Here is a 21,137-nt window from a genome sequence, read left to right as displayed (position 1 = left end):
GTTTACACAGAAAATTCAGTTCCCATTTAACAATTTCAAGACATGTTATTCACAGGAGCTACAGTGGCATAGTGGGTGTTATGCATTGGACTGCTGACTGTAAGGTCAGCAGTTTGAATCCGTCAGCCCCTCCACAGGAGAAAGATGAGGCTTTCTGCTTCTGTAAAGATTTACAGCCTCGGAAACCCTACACAGGGTTTGTATGAGTCAGAACTGACTCGATGACAGCTAACTACAACACAGGTATTATTTAGTACACTGGTCACATTTTCACACGAGTCAACTTTCTCCCTGTTTCCATTCTGGGGGTTTCATGTCCATCAATCCAGTGTCCCACTCACCTTACTTACCCTGCCCTCCTCATTTAGGCTCTCTGTTGACCATTTAGTCTCATATAGATGATTTTAAGTTTTAGGGATACAGTACTGACAAGTGACACTGTTTATGTAGCTGAAAGGTGGCTACAGAAGTCATGTCAGTTCAGCGCATCCAGGGCAGTCCTCTCAGGGCGCCCCACGTCTCTGCGCCAGTAAATTAGACGTTCTTTTTTAAAAAATAAGAATTAGAGGTTTTTTTCCTCCATTTTCTCCCATTCTCTCTGGGACTTTCTGTTGTGGCCCTAGTCAGAAATGATTGGTAGTGCCAGTTGGGCACCATCTAGTTCTTCTGGTCTCTTCACAGGGCGAGGAGGCTGTGGTTCCTGTAGGCACTTAGTTCTATAGATTAGAGTCTTCACAGGGCGACGAGGCTGTGGTTCCGGTAGGCACTTAGTTCTTTAGACTATAGTCTACTTTGTGTCTTTTGTTCCAAGTAGACAAATTGTTGTTGTTAAGTGCCTTCGAGGCGGTTCCGACCCATAGTGACCCTGTACAGGGTTTCTGAGGGTGTAAATCTTTATGGGAGTAGAAAGCCTCATCTTTCTCCCACGGAACAGCTGGTAGTTTCGAACTGTTGACCTTGTGGTTTGCAGCCCGATTCGTAACTACTACGCTACCAGAGCTCCTTTATGATCGTATACATGTATAAATTTCTAATACAAGTTACAAAATAGGGAAGAAACACATTAAAAGAATAGAGGCCATAGGTCTTTTGGGCATATACCTAGGAGTGGGACTGCTGGGTCAGATGGTCGTTCTAATTTTAATTTTTTGAGGAACCACTACACTGGTTTTATGTGATGTGTCTTCCACACCAGCTGTACCATTTTGCATTCCCACCAGCATTGGATAGGAGTTCTGACATCCCCACGTCCTCACTAGTAGGTGTCATTTTCTGTTTGTTTTTACTGTGATTTAGGTTTGTAGCTCTCTGATGGCATCTCCTCATGTGTTGGGGATCATTTTTGTATCTTTTTTGTAAAAATGTCTATTCATGTCTTTTGCCCATTTGATGGTTGGGTTGTCTTTGGTCGTTAAGTTGTTGACGTTTGCTTAGATTCTTAAAGGATATGTGGTTTCCAAAGGTAGTCTTGCGGTTAGTAGCTTGTCCTTTTCACTTTTTTGGTCAAGTCTTTTGGTGAACTAAAGTTTTACATGTTTATGATAACCCATTTAAAAAAAATTGTCTCTTGTTGTTTGTGCTCCTATCGTTATATTAGATAATTTGCTGTTAAAAACCTAGGCTTAATAAAAGTGTTGTCCCTACATGTTCTTCTAAGGATGTTATGGTTTTACTTTGCACATTTGTTTCCATAATCCATTTAGAATGTATTTTTGTGTATGGTGTGAGGCATGGATCCTGTTTCATTTTTCTGCATGTGGAAATCCAGTTTGTGAGGTTGGGATGGTTTTATGTGATGAGTCTTTCTGGCCTGGCCAACCTCCACCCAAAAGTCACCTCCTTACTACAAACCCTCCGGTTTGGAGCCTCGGTGGGAAAATAGGAGTTACTTCTCGGGAACCAAGAAAGAAAACCAAATTCTAGCTGTAAACTTCATGGGTAGGGATTCGTCACATGTGTTCACCAATCTCTCCAAGATAACCCGTACTTAAAAAAGGAATTGCTTGGTCATGGAATATGTGGTACTTTGGTTCTGATTGAACAATCTTTTCCAAAGTGGCTGTACCAAATTTTACTTCAGAAATTTTATGGAAGATTGATATTGTGTAGTTTTAAAAAATATTTTATATAACTTCCTTGTCAGGTCATCTGTGTCTGGAGGTGTTTTTGTTTTGTTTTGTTTTGTGGAAAGGTCTGAGTTGGTGGTTATAGGACTACTGAGGTACTCTGTTTCTTCATGATCCAATTTGCCCATTTTTTTTCTTTATTTTATAATTTCTTAGTATAAAATTATTGACCGTATCCTCTTACATATTTGATGTCTGTTTGATCTCTGCTTAGCCCCTTTGAAAATTCCTAATGTAGTACTTCATGCCTTCTCTCTTGATCTTGGTAGAACTTTTTCAGTTTTGTCAGCCTTTTTGAAGAATTGGTTTTAACTTTGATGCTCCGTTGTCTGTGTTTCGTGTCATGGCTCTTCTGTCCTTACCTTTATTTTTTCTCTAACTATGTGCTTAACATTTATTTTGCTGGATGCTATCCTCAGTCATTTCCAGTCTTTTTAAAAATTCTTCTAATACATACATTTAAAGCTATGCAGTTCTACTTACAAATTGTTTATTCCACAAGTTTTGTTACCAAGTATTTGATTGTTCAGCTCAAAATTGTTTTCAGGTTTTTATTATCATTGGGTCTTTGACTCATGCATTATTTAGAACTTTCTTTCTTAATTCCCACAAATAGCTAGCTTTTTGTATTGATTTCCAGCTCACTGGGCCTGTGGTCAGGAATGCGGTTCGGCCCGTGACCTGCTCTCTTGATATCAGCGGTCTCCATATCCTGGAACTGAATGTGTGTTCTACACATGTTGGGTTTAGAGTTCCAAAACTGGTAGGCCACATTTCTCAATCCTGTCGCTCCAATCTTGTATAAAAGGAGGCTTTAAAGAGTTCGTGAGAAAAGTGCATCGTTTTTCCATGCTGTTGTTCCATGAACTTTTTAATCCCCCTCACATTTCAGACATGCTGCCTGCTTGTTCTGTCAGTTGATGTCAAAACCTCTCGTTACAATTACCCATTATGTCCTCCTGAGGAGCCCTGATGGTGCAGTGAGGTAAGCATCAAGCTGCTAGCCAAAAGGTTAGTGGTTCAAACCCACCAGCTGCTCCCAGGAACAAGGACTAGGCAGTCTGCTTCTGAGTCTCAGAAGCCCTGTCTGTGGAGCAGATAGACTCTGTCATGTACGGTTGCTGTGAGTTCGAACCAACTCAGTGGCAGAGGGTTGTATATTTTGGTGAGCTGCAATTTTTATCATTATGAAGGGAACATATTCATCTCATTAAATTGTTTACTTAAAAACTTCATTGTTGCTGTGGTGCTATAGGATCCACACTGGACAGCTAAACACAGGGTTGGCGGTTCAAACACACCAGCCACTCCTTGGAAACCCTATACAGTGTCACTATGAGTTAGAACTGACACAACAAATATTAATGCAGCTTTGTTTTCTTTTAACTATGGTTCACATGCTTCTTATTATCTTCCCATCTTATTACTTTGTCTTCCTGTGTCCTTCTCATGCATGTGTAACGTGTCTCTTGTAAACAGCATGGTATGGAATTGTAATGTTTGAATCTAGTTGGATAATCTGGCTCCTTTAACTGGAGCACCTACCATTTGTATATAACACAGTTTTGACTTTATGTCTCTTGTCATTGCTTCTGTTTTTCTGTGTGTATGGGTTTTTTTTGTTGTTGTTTTTTTTTTTATTCAAACATTTGTTTTTTCCTGTTGATTTGGTAGTTGTACTCTCTGCTTCTGCTCTTTGAGTGAGTGATCTCCCAGGAAATGGGAGTACACACCGTGGATTCACCAGAGTCTAATGTGAATCGTGCATTTCCTGTCTCCTCTCCTGGGCTCAGTCCTGCCGTGGGTACTCCTATATTTTAACTCTCTGTGTGTATTGTGTCGTAGAGTCTGTGCGTGCACGCTGACCCTCATTCAGAGCTTCCTTAGTGTTTCATTTTTCTTTGAACATTGTCCTTCTTTTGAAGGACATTCTTTGATGTTTCTTTTGCTGTGGCCTAGCTGGAGGTGCGCTCCGCAGTGACTCCTACCGACCCTGTAGGACAGAAGAACTGTCCAATAGGAGGCAGACTGCTACAACTTTGTCCCGAGTGGGTTTGAACTGCCATCCTTTTGGTTGATAGCTGAGTGCTTAACCACTGCATCCACCAGGGCTAGAGCTCCATTGTCTCTAAATATGTCTTTTTAATTTATGTACTTTTGGTCCTTTTGAAACTCTAAATCAGCAGATGTTTTCTTGATGTGCATGGAAGATGGTGACCTATGTGTCCCAGCTCACGTTGTGTTTTGAAAAGTCATCTTTGCAAGGGGTCCTTGTTCGTTTGTCTTCCAGTCCCAGGATTTTCTATCTTATTTTCTGCAGTGTCACTGTAATGTTATTAGGTGTCAATTTCTTTTTATTTATCCTTCTTGGAATTTGTTGAGTTTCTTGAATCTGGATCTGTGTCTTTCATTACTTCTGGATTTCTTACCCGTCATCTCCTCATTATATTGCCTCTATTTCTCTCTTTTCCTCCTGAGACAGACCCTGAGTCGATGCATGCACCAGCTTCACATTTTATGATTTCTGGATCTGACCTTCCAATGTATATTTTCCATCACCTTACCCTTCCTTGCTCCAATCTGAATAATTTTACTGCATTGTGCACCTGTTAACTTAGTGATGTCCACCCTCTCTCCTCTCCTTCCCCCTTAGAAACTGGGACAAACCCTTAAGACTTGCTCTTACCACGCTGGCGGCATTTGCACAATGGTTGAGGGTCTTGTGGCTTGTATATCTGCATGACTTCTGGTGTCTCTCTTGTTGCTGACCATGAGTGGCTTCCCAAGGACTTGCGTCACTTCTCCCCGATCGTTGTTTAGTAGGTGTGCAGGGAAGAGAATACATTTTGTCTTTGCATACGTTTCTGAGCTCTGGTAGTGTAGTGGATTCGGAGCTGGCCTGCTAACCACAAGGTCAAAGTTCGAATCTACCTACTGGTCCAAGGAAGGAAGAGTAGACTTTCAACTCCCATAAAGATTTACCACCGTGGCATTCCTATAGAGGGTCGCTATGAATCAGAGTCGACTCACTGGCACATAAGCAACCAAGCCAATCATATTTACACAACTTGGTGAGGTTGTTGTATACACCTCAGCTTAATTCCAATAAATCAATTGTATTTGAGATTTTCAACTTATTTACATGCTAACATTGTACTCTTTCTCCTTGATCTTAGCTGTGTTGGAGTAGAAGAGCATCATGCTTTTGACATTGACCTGTATCACTGCCCTGACTGTGCAGTTCTCCACGGCTCCTCCTTGAGTAAGTACTAGAAGCACAAGTATTCTAATGCCACTGTGACTAGTAATAGTGCACCCAGCAGGAACTAGAGAGAGCATACTAGAACTTAACGTGATCATGTTCTACGGCACTCTAATGAGTTACATGTACAACACCCACCAAGAACTAGAGGAAGACTATTAGAACCGAACATGGTAACATTCTAACAGGACTCTAATTAGTAGGAGTCCTGGTGTGGCGCTGTGGGCTAATGAGTCAGACTGTAAAGTTGTTTGAACTGTGCAAGGTCAGTAGTTCAAGCTCACCAGCTGCTCCTTGGAAACCCTATGCAGGATCACTATGGGTCGGAGTAATTGGTCATATCGACACCCACCAAGAACTATAGAGAGGATATTAGAATTTAATGAATCTGTGCTAATAGTGTGACAGCACTCTGATTAGTTATATTGGTTGTTGTTAAGTGCTGTTGAGTTGGTTCCGACACGTAACCTATGTAGAGTTTGCAGGGGGTGGCTGGTAAGTTTGAACTGTTGACCTTATGGTTCAAACCGACCTTGCCGTCCAGTGTTTTATCCCACAGCGCTACATGTATTTACACCCAGCAAGAACTATAGAGGCTATTAGAACCTAATGAGTATGTGATCATATTTTGTGGCACTCTAATTAGTTGACGTGTACATCTGCCATGAAGTGCAGGATATTACTGAAGATATTTAGAATTTCTTTTTTTTGTTTAAAATTTTTAATAAGTTGAAAGATTACAAATAACATTGTTCTCAATAACCAGAGCAAAGTCTCCAAACAGGTATGTACCAGGGGACTTCAAAATGTTTGTGGAAAAATTTCATTACCTTTTCATTCCATTTTTCCACTTAGTCATGTTAGAGCTGGAAGGAGCATTTGTCAGAATGTTTAACATTACTTTTTTTTTTTTTTACTTGTAAGCGATTAAAAATCAAAGCTATAGGAATTCAGTAAAATAGTTCCTTAAAAGATATAGATGATCCACTTGGTTAGTTCCACAGAACTGTTGCATGTATAAATTCACTATCTTATTGTCAATGTTTTTAAAGAACCTTATACCAGGTAGTACTGAAGTATATGTTATATAATTTGAGATAGTTGTTGATCAAGCATAATTCTTACAGGAAGGAAATATTCTCAGATTGTCATCTCAAAGGAACCAGAACTAAAATCTGTAACAGTTTCAGTTGAGAATTTAACTGTATAATCCCCAAGAGAAATAATTGGACATTTCTTTGAAATTTGAGAGGACTTAAAAAAATTCATGGAGGAATGGAATTCACAGATAGTAGATTTTTTCCCAAGCTTCTTGTGTAAAGTTGATTATCAGGAGGCAGGATAATGTGTAAGAGTCTACTACATGTGATGCAGTCTATTTTCTTTTTTTTATTTGGATTTCATTTTTTTTTTTTAACAAGCTTGGTGTTCTCACCCAATTGATACTGCAGTCCATCCTAGACCATGGTCTGCACTTTGCAAAAACGCTGCTCTAGAGAGAACCCTGCCTGCTCTGACGCTTCCCAGCCTCGAATAACTCAGCATCAGGCATTGACTCCCTCGGAGCGGAAGTCCCACTCTGAGGACCCAGATGCAACAGTCAGTTTTATCTGGATTGTAGGCTAACCTGGGCCATCCCACCCTCCCTCTATAATCCAGGACAGCCCTCCCCCCCCCACCCCCATTCCCTAATCCTTTTTAGATTCCTTCCCTCTGCTACTAAGTCTCCCTTTCTTGTTCTCCAGGGTTTCCTGATCTCCAGGAATCTGTATTATAAACCATTTAACCAGTGTAATATTACTACTTACAGGCAATTTAGACTTCACCCTCCGTAACGGGAATTCAGAACTCTAATGGTGGTGGCTATGTGCAATGGAGTTGGTTTCAGTTGATAGTGACCCTGTATTGGTTTCTGCGTCTGTAAATCTGTACGAAATCAAATCGAATACATCTGTGGAAAAGATCCATTGTCATCAGCTAGACCAGGCTGGGGGCAGACTGTGGAACAGACCATCAGTTGCTTCTGTGCAAGTTCAGGCTGAAGCTGAAGAAGATTGAAACAGGTCCACAGGAGCCAAAATATGACCTTGAACATCTTCCACCTGAATTTAGAGATTATTTCAAGAACAGATTTGATGCATTAGACACTAATGATGGAAAAACAAGAGTTGTTGGATGACATCAAGAACATCGGATAGGAAGACAGCCAAAGGTCGTTAAGGGAGGGAAGAAAAGACCAAAATGAATGTCAAAAGAGACTGAGACTTGCTCTCTAGTGTGGAGATGTTAACACAAATGGAAGAACTAAGGAGGTAAAAGAGTTGAACAGAAAATTTCAAAAAAGGCAGCTCGAGAAGACAAAGTGAAATCTTTTAACAAAATGTGCAAAGACCTGAGTTAGAACGCCAACAAGGAAGAGCCCGTCCAGCGTTCTAGTGGACAGAACTGAACGAAAACGTCAAGCCTTGACATGCGCTGCTGAAGGATTCTATGGGCAAACTATGAAATAATGTAGAAAGGAGCAAAAGAAGACAGAAAGAAAACTAAGAGTCACTGCACCAGAAAGAGTAGGCCATTGTTCAACCATTTCAAGAGGTAGCATATGATCAAGAGCCAATGATACTGAAGGAAGGAAGAAGTCCAAGGTGCATTAAAGGCATTGACAAAGAACAAGGCTCCGGGAATGATTGAATAAAAATGGAAATCTGTCCACAAACTATCGCAGCACCGAAGGCGTACACTCACCTGTGCCAAGAAATTTGAAAGAGAGCTATGTGGCTAACTGATTGGAAGAGATCCATATTTGTGCCCATTCAAATGAGAGTTGACTCAACAGAATGCAGAAATCATCAGACTATATAATTAATACCACAAGCAAGTAAAAATTTACAAAAGATAATACAAAAATGGCTGCAATAGTACATTGACAGGTAACTGCCAGAGGTTCAAGCCAGATTCAGATGAGGAGGTGGAACTAGGGATATCATTGCTGACTTCAGATGGATCTTGGCCAAAAGCAGAGAATACCAGAAAGATGTTTACCTGTGCTATATTGACGATGCAAAGGCTTTTGACTGTGTGAATCATGACAAGTTATGGACAACTTTGTGGATAACAGGTATTCCAGAACACTTAATTGTGCTCATGAAGAACTAATGGTCTAAGAATCAGGAAAGGTGTGTGCCAGGGTTGTATTCTTTCACCATACTTACTCAATCTGTATGCTGAGCAAATAATCAAAGGAGCTGGATTTATGAAGAAGAATGTGGCATCAGGATTGGAGGAAGACTCATTAACAACCTGTGATACGCAGATGATACAACCTTGCTTGCTGAAAGTGAAGAGGACTTAAAATGTTTACTGAAGAAGATCAAATGTACAGAAAACAAATATCTTCACCACTATACCAATAAGTAACATCATGATAAATGGAGAAAGGATTGTAGTTGTCGAAGTCTTAGCATCAACACTCATGGAAGCAGCATTCAGGAAATCAAACAACATATTGCATTAGGCAAATCTGCTGCACAGGACCTCTTTAAAGTGTTGAAGAGTAAAGATGTCAGAGTGAGAACTAAGGTGTGCCTGACCCAAACCATGGTATTTTTAATAGCCTCATATGCATGTGAAAATTGAGTTAAGGTGTTGGAGGAGAATATTAAAAGTACCATGGACTGTCAGAAGAACAAATAAATCTGTGTTGGAAGAAGTACAACCAGAATACTCCGTAGAAGCCAAGTTGGCCAGACTTCGTCTCTCATATTATCAGGAGGGACCAGTCCCTGGAGAAGGACATCATGCTTGCTAAAGTGGAGGGTCAGAAACAAAGAGGGAGACCCCCAAAGAGATGGATTGGCATGGCAGCAGCAGCAATTAGGTTCAAATGTAGCAAGATTGTGAGGTTGCTGTAGGTCCAGGCAGTGTGCTGCCTTCTGTTTTACACAGGGTCACTATGGGCTGGAACTGAAGGGTGGCACCTGACAGCAACAATAAATCTTTACAGGAGTAGAAAGTCACATTGAGGCAAGGGATCAGAAAACAAGGCAACACTTCAACACAGTTTTGTTTCTCCACAGGCACATGTAATCCAGACACAACGTTTTCTCTCCTTTCCCTGTGACTCAGGAGAAATATGAGGCAGTCTTTGCTGTAAAGATTTACAACCTTGGAAACCCTAGGGAGCAATGCTACTTACCCTCTAGAGTCACTATGAATTGGAAGGGACTCAGTGACAGTGGGTTTTCCCTGTGACCACAGCTGGGCTGACTGCAAGTTTGAGACAGGCTGACCTAACAGAATTATTGTCGATTTCTGTTAACTTCCTGCAAGTCAGCACATTGAAGAGGAAATCACAGTCCTTCACAGCTTGGCACATGGCATGCACTTCACTAAGTCAGCATTTGACCTCACAGCACAGTGTGAGAATTCAGGAAACGATCCAGTTCAGTCATGGATTACCTTGACAGAGCTGGAGTTTGAACCCAAAGCCAGTGCTCACAGCTGGCTCAGCTGTTGTGTACACACTCAGATGAAAACAGCGTGATTCCATTGGTTCCTGCCCAGGAGGAGACTTTTATTGTTAGTGCTGGCACGCACTGTTGACGAGGGTCCTGAACTGGGCTGCTGATACAATACTGGTGAGAATGGGCCAGCAGCACTGTTTGGGAGGCAGAAGAACACTTGGTTGTTCGTAACCAGAAGCTCAGAATGGTTGGTAGGCTGTGTTTCAGCCTTTCTAGGGACTTCTCCCGAGGAATGAATCAAGGAAGCAGATTGCTGTATATGAATATTAATCTCAACATTGTTTGAAGAAAGATTCAGAAGGAATCTAAGTGCTTAAAAATCAAGAAATGACTACAGTCTGGTGCACATACCTCTTAAATTCTGTTGTTAAGTGCCGTTGGGCCAGTTGTATAGGTTTCCAAGGAGCAACTGGTGGGTTTGAACCACTGATCCTGTGGTTAGCAGTCCTACAGCATCACACCAGGACTTCAATGGGTGCCTTTAAATTGCTTCTGAATATGTAATGGAGAGGAATGCTCTTGATAGGGTAAGAAAGAAAAGCAAGATACACGTGGTCATGATCCCAGTTGAAAATGGTAGGGGTTATGTATCTCCATGTGTATGGGAAAAGCCTCCTGTTACATACACATGAGTTTTGGATGTTTCCTCATACAAAAGAGTGGGCTCTCCATATTCATCAGTTCGTGTTAAATGGCCTGTCCTCCTTTTATCACTGTTACGTTAAGATCAGGTCCAAAAGCTCTAGCAAGATGGCTCAGCGATTCTCAGTTTTTCTAGTCAATTTTTTAAAAAGTGGCCTTTACTCTCTTTCATACTGAATGCCATGGGAATCTTGTCTTAGATTCTTACGTATGAATAAGCCCGTTGCCCACCTCTATGGATTATTTCCTGAGGATCCAGTGTTAGTTTATTATTATGTAATTTATAAATTGAAGAATTAGAAGTCACCTAGACTGCTCCCCCTTAATGCTTTTGTTCTGGAAACCCTCAAACACACAGGAAACCTGTAAGCCCACTGTCTAGATTCTGCCATTAGCAGTTGTCGCTACTTGCTGATGGAGCCATAGCCTGTCCCACCCTCTCGCCGTCTGGCATCTTGTTTATATGTACATTTCCCAGTGTTGATTACTAGTAGAGCCTGGGTTACAAACCAGATCCTATCCCTATGTGTGTCTCTAAGTCTAAGTAAGTTGCAGTTGTAGGTCAGTTGGAACAGGTGCTGATGGTTCTTATGTAGCCTGACTTTAATGCAGAGAAGACTGGAAGCGTTTTACATGATTGAAACTCTACACAGGCATTAGTGAAGGTGATGAAGAACTTATTGGGAGTAAGGGTTCAGTCATTTCAAACCGTGGACTAATTTGCATCACCTTAAAGGGCCAGTACAAGTGTTTGAAGTCAGTGGCTGTTTGGAACCAGGGGACTGCCTGTACCTGTAATTGCAGTGTTACGATATATAGATTTGACAGTTTGGGCCCAGATGTGCATGAGAAATGCATGAAAACCTGGTTTGTTTTTTGCCGTATCAACAATGATAACTTGTGACTATGTAGACCGCCATGACTCACCTCTCCTCTCTTCCGTCTTCTCTCTAGTGAAGGAGAGGAGGAACTGGCATCGACATGACTGCACGGAGGTCGACGATGGCTCCAAACCAGTACAGGCGGGGACCCGGGCCTTTGTGAGGGAGCTGCGGGCTCGGGTCTTCCCTAGGTATGCTGTGGAACACATGGACTGCGGGCCGGGGAAGCGTGCCTCAGCCAGCTTTCCACCGCTTTTGTTTTTTCAGTGAGATAGGTTAGAATTGGATAGGAAAAATCAGTACATTGCAAGTCATGGTAGCACTATGGGGTAAGCATCAGGCTGCTGCTAATCGCAAGGTTATAGGTTCAAACCCACTAGCTGCCTCTTAGGTAAAAGAAGAGGCTGTCTGCTCCCGTAAAGATCTGCAGTATCGAGCTCTCCGTCCAGTCACTATGAGGCAGAGACAGCCTGATGGCAGTGGATCTGCTTTGCGTTTCCGGGTTACGTCAGCATGGTCTCGTGGCGTTCCTGTCTGTATGTTTAGGGTATACAGGCAGACCTTGTTTGACTGTGTTTTGCAGAGACGGTGTTCTTTACAAATGGAACATTGGTTGCAGCCCTGCCTCGAGCAAGTCTGCTGGCACCATTTTTCCAACAGGGTGTGCCCACTTGATGTCTCTCTGTCGTCACATTTTGGTGATGCTCACAGTATTTGAGACTTTTCCACAATTAGAAGACTGCAGCCTGCGTCTCCATAGCCGTTAGACACACCCGGGACTTACTCTACGACCAAATCAACTTTGTTTATTTATTTAAAGTTTGTATTTTATTTAATTTATTCTTTGTCTATATCGCCTCTCCCTTTATGGTCTGGAACCGAACCCACAATGCCTCTGAGGTGTGCCCATACTGGGTGACCATGGGCAGTTGATTCTTATTCTGAGTCACAGTCCATGACTCTGAGGCACTCTTCCCAGAACTTGACTCTTATTAAGATGCAGCTGTGTCTTCGCGCACCTCTATTCTATTTGCCAACTCTCTCTTCTTCTTCTGTTGTATCCTTATCTGTGTATCCACCAGACCTATTGGAAGGGAGGTGCCCACAGCTGTGGCCCAGTTTGGTGACATTGGGCTGGGTGGGATTTTGGTGTGTGTTTATTGTGAATTGGATGAAGGTTTACACATGGTCAGTGGTCCATTCAGCAGTTCACACACCTTGTGTCTCACCTCACTGACTGCCGTCCCCTCAGTGTGATGTCACTGTTCCCACCTCCTCCTGGTCTTTCTTGTCTCCAGTTCTTCCTTCCTGCCCCTTCTGAACTTGGTCCTTGGTATGACTGCTCTTCTGATCCCATGGTTGACTCTACTACAGAGTGAGTACCTCCCTGGTATAATTTCCCCCGTTGAGCTCTAGGTGTGAGCTCAGTTCCAGACCTGCAGGGTGACTGAGGGCAGTTGGGTGTTTTGACCAAGGCTAGTGAAATGTGTTGAGTTTGTCCATGGCTCGGAGAGCCTCTAAAGCATTCGGAAGCATTTAATGGCATTAATTTAGATCATTTCCTGCTCACTGCCCAACGTGTATTTGAAGTGCTTTTATGCAAGATCACACCCAGACTAGTGATAGGGAGAGGCACAATTTCAGTTCGAATCACAGTATCACACAGTCTATTATGGAACCTGCTACTTCTCCACATTCTGTACGATTCTTATCTACTGCTCCTTACACAGAAAACCATGAAGGATAAGCTTCTACTCCTGACTCCCTACGTTCTCCTGAGTGAAAGCAGCCAATTGAGCACAGTGTTCCCCTGCTGTTTCTGCTGTACAGGGCCCTATTCTCAAATAGCCTCTGTGTAACAGTTTCACACGTTTGGCTTTCTTTGCCCTTTTTTTTTTTTTTTTGGCAAATGCGTGATTAGAGCCCAGTGCCCAAGTTTCCAGCCTGGGCCTGTGGTGGGCAGCGGGCTCAGAGAAGCAGTGAGCTTCCTGAAAGGGCTGTGTGTGACGTGCGTGTCCGGCAAGGAGACACTGGAACTTTCGTTAGACTTCACTGTCAAGTAAGCTCGTGTCTCAGATCACCGAAACACCCCTGGCTAAGCAATACCCATGGCTTTCCTGCATAGTGAACATGTATGAGAGTAGCTTACTGAGATGGGCACAAATGTCCAAACTCTAATTACTACCAATTAAAGGTCTGCTGGTTTTATTTTAACTCCATAGACCTTAGCGTCATTGAAATAACAGCAGAGGAACACCATTATACATACCTGGTGTCTTTAACTCCAAAGTGTAATAAAGAAAATGAGTGGGTTGTTGTCCCCATCTCCACTTTGTTCAGTTTTAAGTCTTCTTCTGAACAGGGTGGCCAGCCGGGGATACTTGGCAGCCTCATGGGCCAGGCCAGCTCCAGACAAAGTCCTGTTCAGCTTGGAAATGTCCAACAGCTATTCTTATGGAGTTTCGTATTTCAGAGGAGAGTTTTATTTTCAATAATGTGTATTGGAGAAAGTGCTTTCTATGAAAGGAGTCCTGGTGGCACAGTGGGTTAAGCACTAGGCTGCTAACTGCAAGATTGGCAGTTCAAGCCCAGCAGTCACTCCTGCTCCCATACCGCGTGCACAGTGTTGCAGACCATAGGGAGCTGTTGTACTGTGCTCTGGAGGCACGCTCTAGGTTAGAATTGACATGATAGCAGTGGGTCTGGGCTTTTAAGCATCTATTATCTATGGAAGAGCTCTAGTAGCGTAGTGGTTACGAGTTGGGCTGCTAAATTTAAGGTCAGCAGTTCGAAACTACCAGCTGTTCTGTGGGAGAAAGATGAGGCGTTCTTCTCCTGTAAAGATTTACAGCTTGGGAAACTCAGTGCAGGGTCGCTGTAAGTCAGAACCGACTCCACGGCACACCACCACCACCACCATCATCTATGGGTTTTACTTTTGGAAACGAAAGGGGAGTTTTCAAAACATTTGTTAGAAAAAAGGAGTTAGGTACAATAGGTTGAGAACCTGTCATAACACAGTATAGTAATATAAATAGCATGCCCAGTGCCAATAATAACATCATATACACACGTCAGTAACATTTGAATGAATCCACTATTTTCTTTTTAAGCTGAACTTGCCAACAAAGGTAACGTTTCCCTCTCTGTTTCCCTCAGTGCCGATGAGGTCATTGTGAAGATGCATGGTGGTCAGTTGACGCAGAGATACCTGGAGAAGCATGGATTCGACGTCCCCATTATGGTCCCTAAGTTAGATGACCTAGGACTGAGGCTCCCTCCACCGACTTTCTCTGTTACGGACGTGGAACGTTATGTAGGTACGAACCTGATTCCTTTAAGTCCTTGGAAAAACCTGGCCAGAGAAAATGGTTAGTGTCCCAATCATATTAAAAGACAGGTTGATTCCATTCAGTTTTTTGTTTCAAAGAACCTGAAACTCAACATTGCCCTCTTGTTGAAAACTGTTTTCTCAGCAGACAGACAATTGTCAGAAAAATAAACCCTGTTCAGCCTCATCATCTGCTTTTATAGAGTTGGTGACTTTTCTGGTATTTGCTTAGGGAAAACCATTGCTGAGGTGAGGCTGCCTATACCAGGAAAAACCAGACATCTGGAAATTGGCCTGGCTCTGGGCCTCTGGAAATCGCAGTGCGAGGTCCTCAACTGAGCCCTCCAGCCATCTCTTTACAGTAACCTCACTTGGATTGGGCCTCTGGATCCTGGGCTGGTGGTCACCTGCTGCTTAGAGGAGGAAGGACCACAGAAAAAGGAGGTCATCTTAAATGTCTCTTCATGCCATATATGACTGTGTGAGGTTAAAACCCTATAAGGTGTCAAAGACAAGGCAAAGAGCCCTTCATTTGTTACTACATTTATTACCTTTCCCATCATTTCCTTGGTTCTCTTCCTGATACCGATAGGTGGTTCTTACTGACTGTCAGTGACAGATACAGGCGATTTGGAGATTAGCTCTGAAATCTACCAGTCCTCCATATTGTCAATCCACTGCAGCACACAAGCTGCCCAGCATGAGGTCTCTCCGACTTCAGGCTTTCATCAACCACTGGGTGACAAGTCTCACTGGCGTCTGTGTTCCTGAGAAAATCCACTGAAATGTCAAGGTTTGGCACTCTGCCGATTTTATAGGTTTGATAAGTCAGGGATGAGGCGGAGGGGCAACCTCATGCACTGTGAAATAAACATCGATAGCACTGTGAAATAAAATAAGTACAACTGAAGTCCAGTTGCTTGTTACTCCAAGCTGCATGTTTCCTTCATTACATCCTTGTAACAGGATCGTCTTTCTGCTAAAGGCTCAATGAAGGAGTTGGTTGGACAGTGCTTTCTATCCTAACCACCTGTCTGTCACATTACATCCCCGTAGTAGCAGGACATCGCCATACTTTCTCCTTCAGATCGGGTGAGAGCTGCCCTATGGTGAAACCCACCTCTCCTGTAGTCACTGCAAAGCTGGCAGTGCTACCCAGGATGGCGGGGCAGCATGATCCCAGTTCAGAGCTCATTCTGCCTCCTACTGACTTGTTCTCTCTTAAAGTCAAGTATTAAAAGAAAGCTCAGGGCTTTGACCCGAGCCAGCATGGAAGATACACTTCTCCACACCCTTGGGTGCCCTTCCAGAGCTGAAGGTGACAATGCGCTGTGGGATTCAAAGCACAGTTATTGGAGTCTGTCCGAGAGATAGATCACCTTGTTAAAAATACGTAGATGAATTTTAAAAAGAGGAGGCAGGGCCAGGCCAGCAGAACCTGTGTGTCCAGGGCAACTTGTCTCTGATTCACCATCCACTCACCTGATTTTGGTAGTGAGAGCTCTTCAGTCTTACATGTAAGAGAAGTAATACCAAACAGGGTGGGAATTCATTGTCAAGTAGGCCACCAATCCCCTCACTTTATGGATGAGGTGTTTGGACCTCCAAAAGCACCCCACAGTTTCAGTATGACATCTTTGTCAGTGTGAACTGCACACAGGAAGTCCTTGGTAGGAAGAATGTCTCAGAAGCCATGTGAATTTTGCTCTCGGGGGAGTGTTAATTGTGCAGAGCTGTTTATTCTCTCTCCCCCCCACCCTCCAAAATAAAGTTCCAGTTGAACTTAGAATATAGGCAGGGTCTTGGAGATGTGATTTTGTGGATGGCTTTAAGACCTTTCTGGGTAGGGCATCTATTGATGTAACCCCGAGTCCCAATAACCAGACTATTCCTTGTCTTTCCAGGTGGTGACAAAGTGATTGACGTCATCGATGTGGCAAGACAGGCAGACAGCAAAATGACGCTTCACAATTATGTAGACTACTTCACAAACCCTAACAGACCGAAAGTGTTAAATGTGATCAGCCTGGAGTTTTCAGATACAAAGTGAGTAGTTCAGGACAGTCTGGTCAAGCTCACCAGCCGCTCCTGGGAAACCCTACACAGAGTCGCTTTGAGTCAAAACCGACTTGACGGCCCTCAATAAGAGCAGCAACAATCATCAACTGATTTTAGTAAGCCACTGTGGCTTCTAAAGTGGTCGCGGGGTGGCAGTCACCGTACATTTTACTCTGGAACAGTCTGAGAATATTTAGAAACAAGATTTGCTTTAAACTCTCCCACTGTTAGTCTTGTTGGGGTGAGATGGGAGATGGCATTTTAAGAAGTTTTTATTTGCATGACATAGGCGTGCATGTAAGTGTGTGTCTGTTGTTTTTTTTAAAGGATGTCTGAATTGGTGGAAGTCCCTGATATAGCCAGAAAACTTTCCTGGGTAGAAAATTACTGGCCAGACGATTCCGTCTTTCCTAAGCCATTTGTTCAGAAATACTGCTTAATGGGTGTTCAAGACAGCTACACAGATTTCCACATCGACTTCGGTGGCACTTCAGTCTGGTACCATGTCCTCTGGGTAAGATGCGGTCTCGGCTGTCAGTGATACTTGTAAAGGGGGCGCATTTTCAGTTAGTTCTTCACCTTCCTTTAAACATTCTGTCTCTGTTTCCAACCACTGAGATGTGAATATATTGATCAGATGTTTACTGTGAAGCAAGAAGTAGGGAAGAAGCTCTTGGAAAGAAGAGTTCTCTCACCTTTGCTTCTACAGAAACTTCTATCTTTGCACCCACCTTTTTATTCGATTCCACATACAGGCAGACCTCGGAGAGGCCAGGAGTTTGGTTACAGAGATAAAGCGAATGTGGCATTAAAGCGAGTCACACGAATTTTTTTGTTTCCGAGAGCATATAAAAGTTATGTTGATACTACACTGTAGTCTATTCCATGTGCTACAATAGTGTGATGAGAAATGTTTGAAATGTCATGAAGATAACAAACATGTAACATAGATATGAAACAAGTACACACAGGCTGTTGGAAAAATGGTGCCGATAGACTTGATCAATGCAAGGTTGCCACAAAGCTTCAATTTGTAATAAAAACAAAATCCCCAAACCCGTAGTATCTGCGAATTGCGGTAAAGTGATGCCCACTGAACTGAGTGTGCCCATAATGTGAGAGAGAGCTAGGGGTTTCCTTCCCCCTGATGACTAGTCAGGGAGTAGTTTGTCTCTGAGTCATACATCTGAGAAAGGACCAAAATGATCATCACAACTGTTTCTGGCCTTATGGTTGGGCTCGGACACCTCGTTGGATAAGGCAGGAGTGCCCATATCCTAATACCATTTCTTTGCAATTTACATCCCCCTTGTGCTTTGTCTAGAAGTGTGCTACTTAGCACAGTAGTCCCTAGCCACACATGGCTATTTAAATTTAAGTCATTACAGTTTAAAAACCTGTTTCCTCAAGTTGGTTCCAACTCATGGCGACCCATGACCCATGACCCATGACCCATGACCCATGGGTGTCAGAATAGAACTGTGCTTCGCAGGATTTTCAGTGGCTGATTTTTCATAAGTAGATTCCAACTCAAGGTGCCTCCATGTATGTCAAAGTAGAACTATGTTCTACAGGGTTTTCGATGACTAATTTTTCATAGACTCTACTCATGATGATGCCCCACATGTGTCAGAGTAAAACTATGTTCCACAGGGTTTTCAGTGGATGAGTTTTCAGAAGTTGATCACCAGACATTTCTTCCTGGGTGCTTTGAATGGCCATAACTGTTTCATTTAGTAACCACCCAAGGACTATAATGAAAATGAAATCTAATTAAAAACTCAGCTCCTCGGCAGTGGGGGGCGGGCCTGTGCGGTGTACCCTTCGGGGTTATATGATGATGCATGGAGGGGACTGTAATCATTGCAGTGAAATGAAATACAGTAGGATGAGTGTAAAGCTGATATTCTCCCATGTAAACCTTAACAGTAAAAACTTTAAAAAAAAAAAAAAAAGAATACATTTCAGGCATTGATCACTACTGGCTGAAAACCAGACAACTTTTGGGGTGACATCAGGAACATCATACATGAAGAAAGCAAAAGAGCATTAAAAAGACAGGAAACAAAAGACCAAAATGGATGTCACAAGAGACCCTGAAACTTTCTCTTGAACATTGATTAGATAAAACAAAAGGAAGTAATGAAGTAAAAGAGCTGAACAGAAAAGATTTCAAAGGGTGGCGTGCAAAGACAGTTACAGCTACAAATGAAAAAACATTAACAAGTCATTAGTTTAACTATAAATCTTGGTCAAAAGTTGCTCCTTGTTCTACTTTATAGAACACTTCCCCACAAGCATACCATGGACCAGTATATATATGATCACAGAATCTTCTATTAGGGGTATTGGCAGTATTTTTACATGGTGTCAGTCTTACGTATTGCTGATGCCCTTAAAACTTGAGATCATTATTTGTTTTGTATTATTATACCATGTTGCAGATAAGAAAATAATCTTTAAAGAGATAAAATGTACAAAACACAGGGCTAGCAAATCAAGGAACAGAAGTAAGATGTGGAACGCTATATGATTCTGTGGTCTGGAGACTCCAGTGTAAGTAACAATCTGTGTTAAGGGCCTTACACAGTACCAAGTATATAGAAGTATGCAAACTTTCCATAAATTTCCCAAGTTGTATTGGCAGTAAGTGGTAATACCAAATGTTGAACTAAGAACTGACTTCAACCTATGCCTTATTTCTAACTTTTGACTGCATTAAATTTGAATTACAAATGGTTATTGCTGGTGATAAAAAACATAGCAAGGTCTGTTCTCCCAATTTTAAAATATTTTGACCAAAGACTCATATTGTTATTAAGTTCCATCAAGTCAGTTCTGACTTATAGTGACCAGGTATAGGGTTTCCAAGGCTTTTAAATCTTTGCGGGAGCAGAAAGCCTCATCTTTTTTCTGAGAAATGGCTGGCAGGATTGTATTGAGGACCTTGTGGTTTGAAGTCCAGTGCTTATTTTATGGAACCACCTTGCTCTTCAAAGACCCGTAATTGAGAATATAATTGCTAAGTATATATGTTTTAATAAAATAGGTTAATTTTGAAAAAAAAAAATTCTGTTCCTCATTTGTGCTAGCCACGTGTCAAGTGCTCAGTAGCTCCATGTGGCTAACAGCTACTGTCCTGGATAGCATGGATCTAAACATCTTCACTCTCACAGAGAAAGACCTAGAACCAAATCTGACTCTCAGATATCTGCATGCCTCAGCACTGCTGGGGCCTGCATCTGACCCTGTGTCCCAGAGCCCCAGCTCTCACCCCATGAGGATGCTGGTTTATAGATATTTAAAAGTCATCATCATTTTCTAGATCTTAAGAGGAAGGGCAAAGATTGCAGAGATGGCTTTGTAGCGGGAGGCCTGTCAATACCGTTGACCGTCCAAACCTTGGAGACGAGAGGAGACCAGCACCCCATGTTTGCAGTTCTGTACTTTCCTCTTTAAGGACCTCTGGTAGTGTAGTGGTTACGAATCGGGCTGCAAACCTCAGGAACAGCAGTTCGAAACGACTAGCTGTTCCACGGGAGAAAGATGAGGCTTTCTGTTCCCGTAAAGATTGACAGCCTCGGAAACCCTGTACAGGGTTTCACTATGAGTCAGAACCGACTCCACAGCACGTAACAACAACAAAAACCTTCCTCTTTCACTGGTTTCTCCAACACTCCTGGGTTGACTCGTCATTATCTCTGGGAGAGGTAGCTCTGGTGACCTGCCGGTTACCCAGCTTAATCTAGGTCCTTGTATTGGGAAATGTAGACCGTACTAAGAATGGTTTTTCCTTTTTCAAAATGATTGCTTTTTTATAGGGTGAGAAGATCTTTTATTTGATAAAACCAACAGAGGAAAATCTGGCCCTCTATGAATCTTGGAGTTCCTCTGTGACCCAGAGTGAGGTTTTCTTTGGAGATAAGGTGGATAAATGCCACAAATGTGTGGTAAAGCAGGGACATACCTTATTTGTTCCAACAGGTAAGGCCTTCACCTACCCTACCCCACTTGACGGTCCCACCAGCAGTGAGCAGTCCAGTTTCTCCACAGCCCTGATAGCACTTGTTTAATGTCTTTTTTCTTGTGACCATCCTAGTGGGTGTGAAGTGTTGCCTTGTTGTGGTTTAACTTTGCATTTCCATGATGACTAAGAGCAGAGGCTTTTTTTTCCTTCCATCTGATGGCTGAAATGATTCCTACTTGACGCAGTCAGTCTTAGGGGCAAACAAGATGCCTTTTTTGAAATGTCCATGCAGACCCTTTGCCCATTCTTTAGTTGGATGAGCTGTCTTTTACCTGTTGAATAGTAAG

At 42.6% G+C, this 21,137-nt stretch overlaps 1 protein-coding gene across 1 annotated transcript in view; it reads left to right on the top strand.

The window, feature by feature from the left end:
* KDM7A (lysine (K)-specific demethylase 7A) overlaps positions 1-21,137 on the top strand; it is a gene marked incomplete at its 5' end in the record, with an annotated part of 79,497 nt that overhangs the window by 28,701 nt on the left and 29,659 nt on the right. Inside the window, 6 exons of the mRNA XM_006861249.1 lie at positions 5,303-5,388; positions 11,508-11,625; positions 14,594-14,754; positions 16,670-16,811; positions 17,151-17,337; positions 20,645-20,807. Of these exons, the coding sequence (XP_006861311.1) occupies positions 5,303-5,388; positions 11,508-11,625; positions 14,594-14,754; positions 16,670-16,811; positions 17,151-17,337; positions 20,645-20,807 (857 nt within the window). The remainder of the gene's footprint in view (positions 1-5,302; positions 5,389-11,507; positions 11,626-14,593; positions 14,755-16,669; positions 16,812-17,150; positions 17,338-20,644; positions 20,808-21,137) is intronic.

Source organism: Chrysochloris asiatica, unplaced genomic scaffold (genome assembly GCF_000296735.1).
Source record: "Chrysochloris asiatica unplaced genomic scaffold, ChrAsi1.0 scaffold00041, whole genome shotgun sequence".
NCBI lineage: Eukaryota > Metazoa > Chordata > Mammalia > Afrosoricida > Chrysochloridae > Chrysochloris > Chrysochloris asiatica.
The sequence above is the reverse complement of the archived record's forward strand: the minus strand, read 5'-3'. Positions and strand labels throughout refer to the sequence as shown.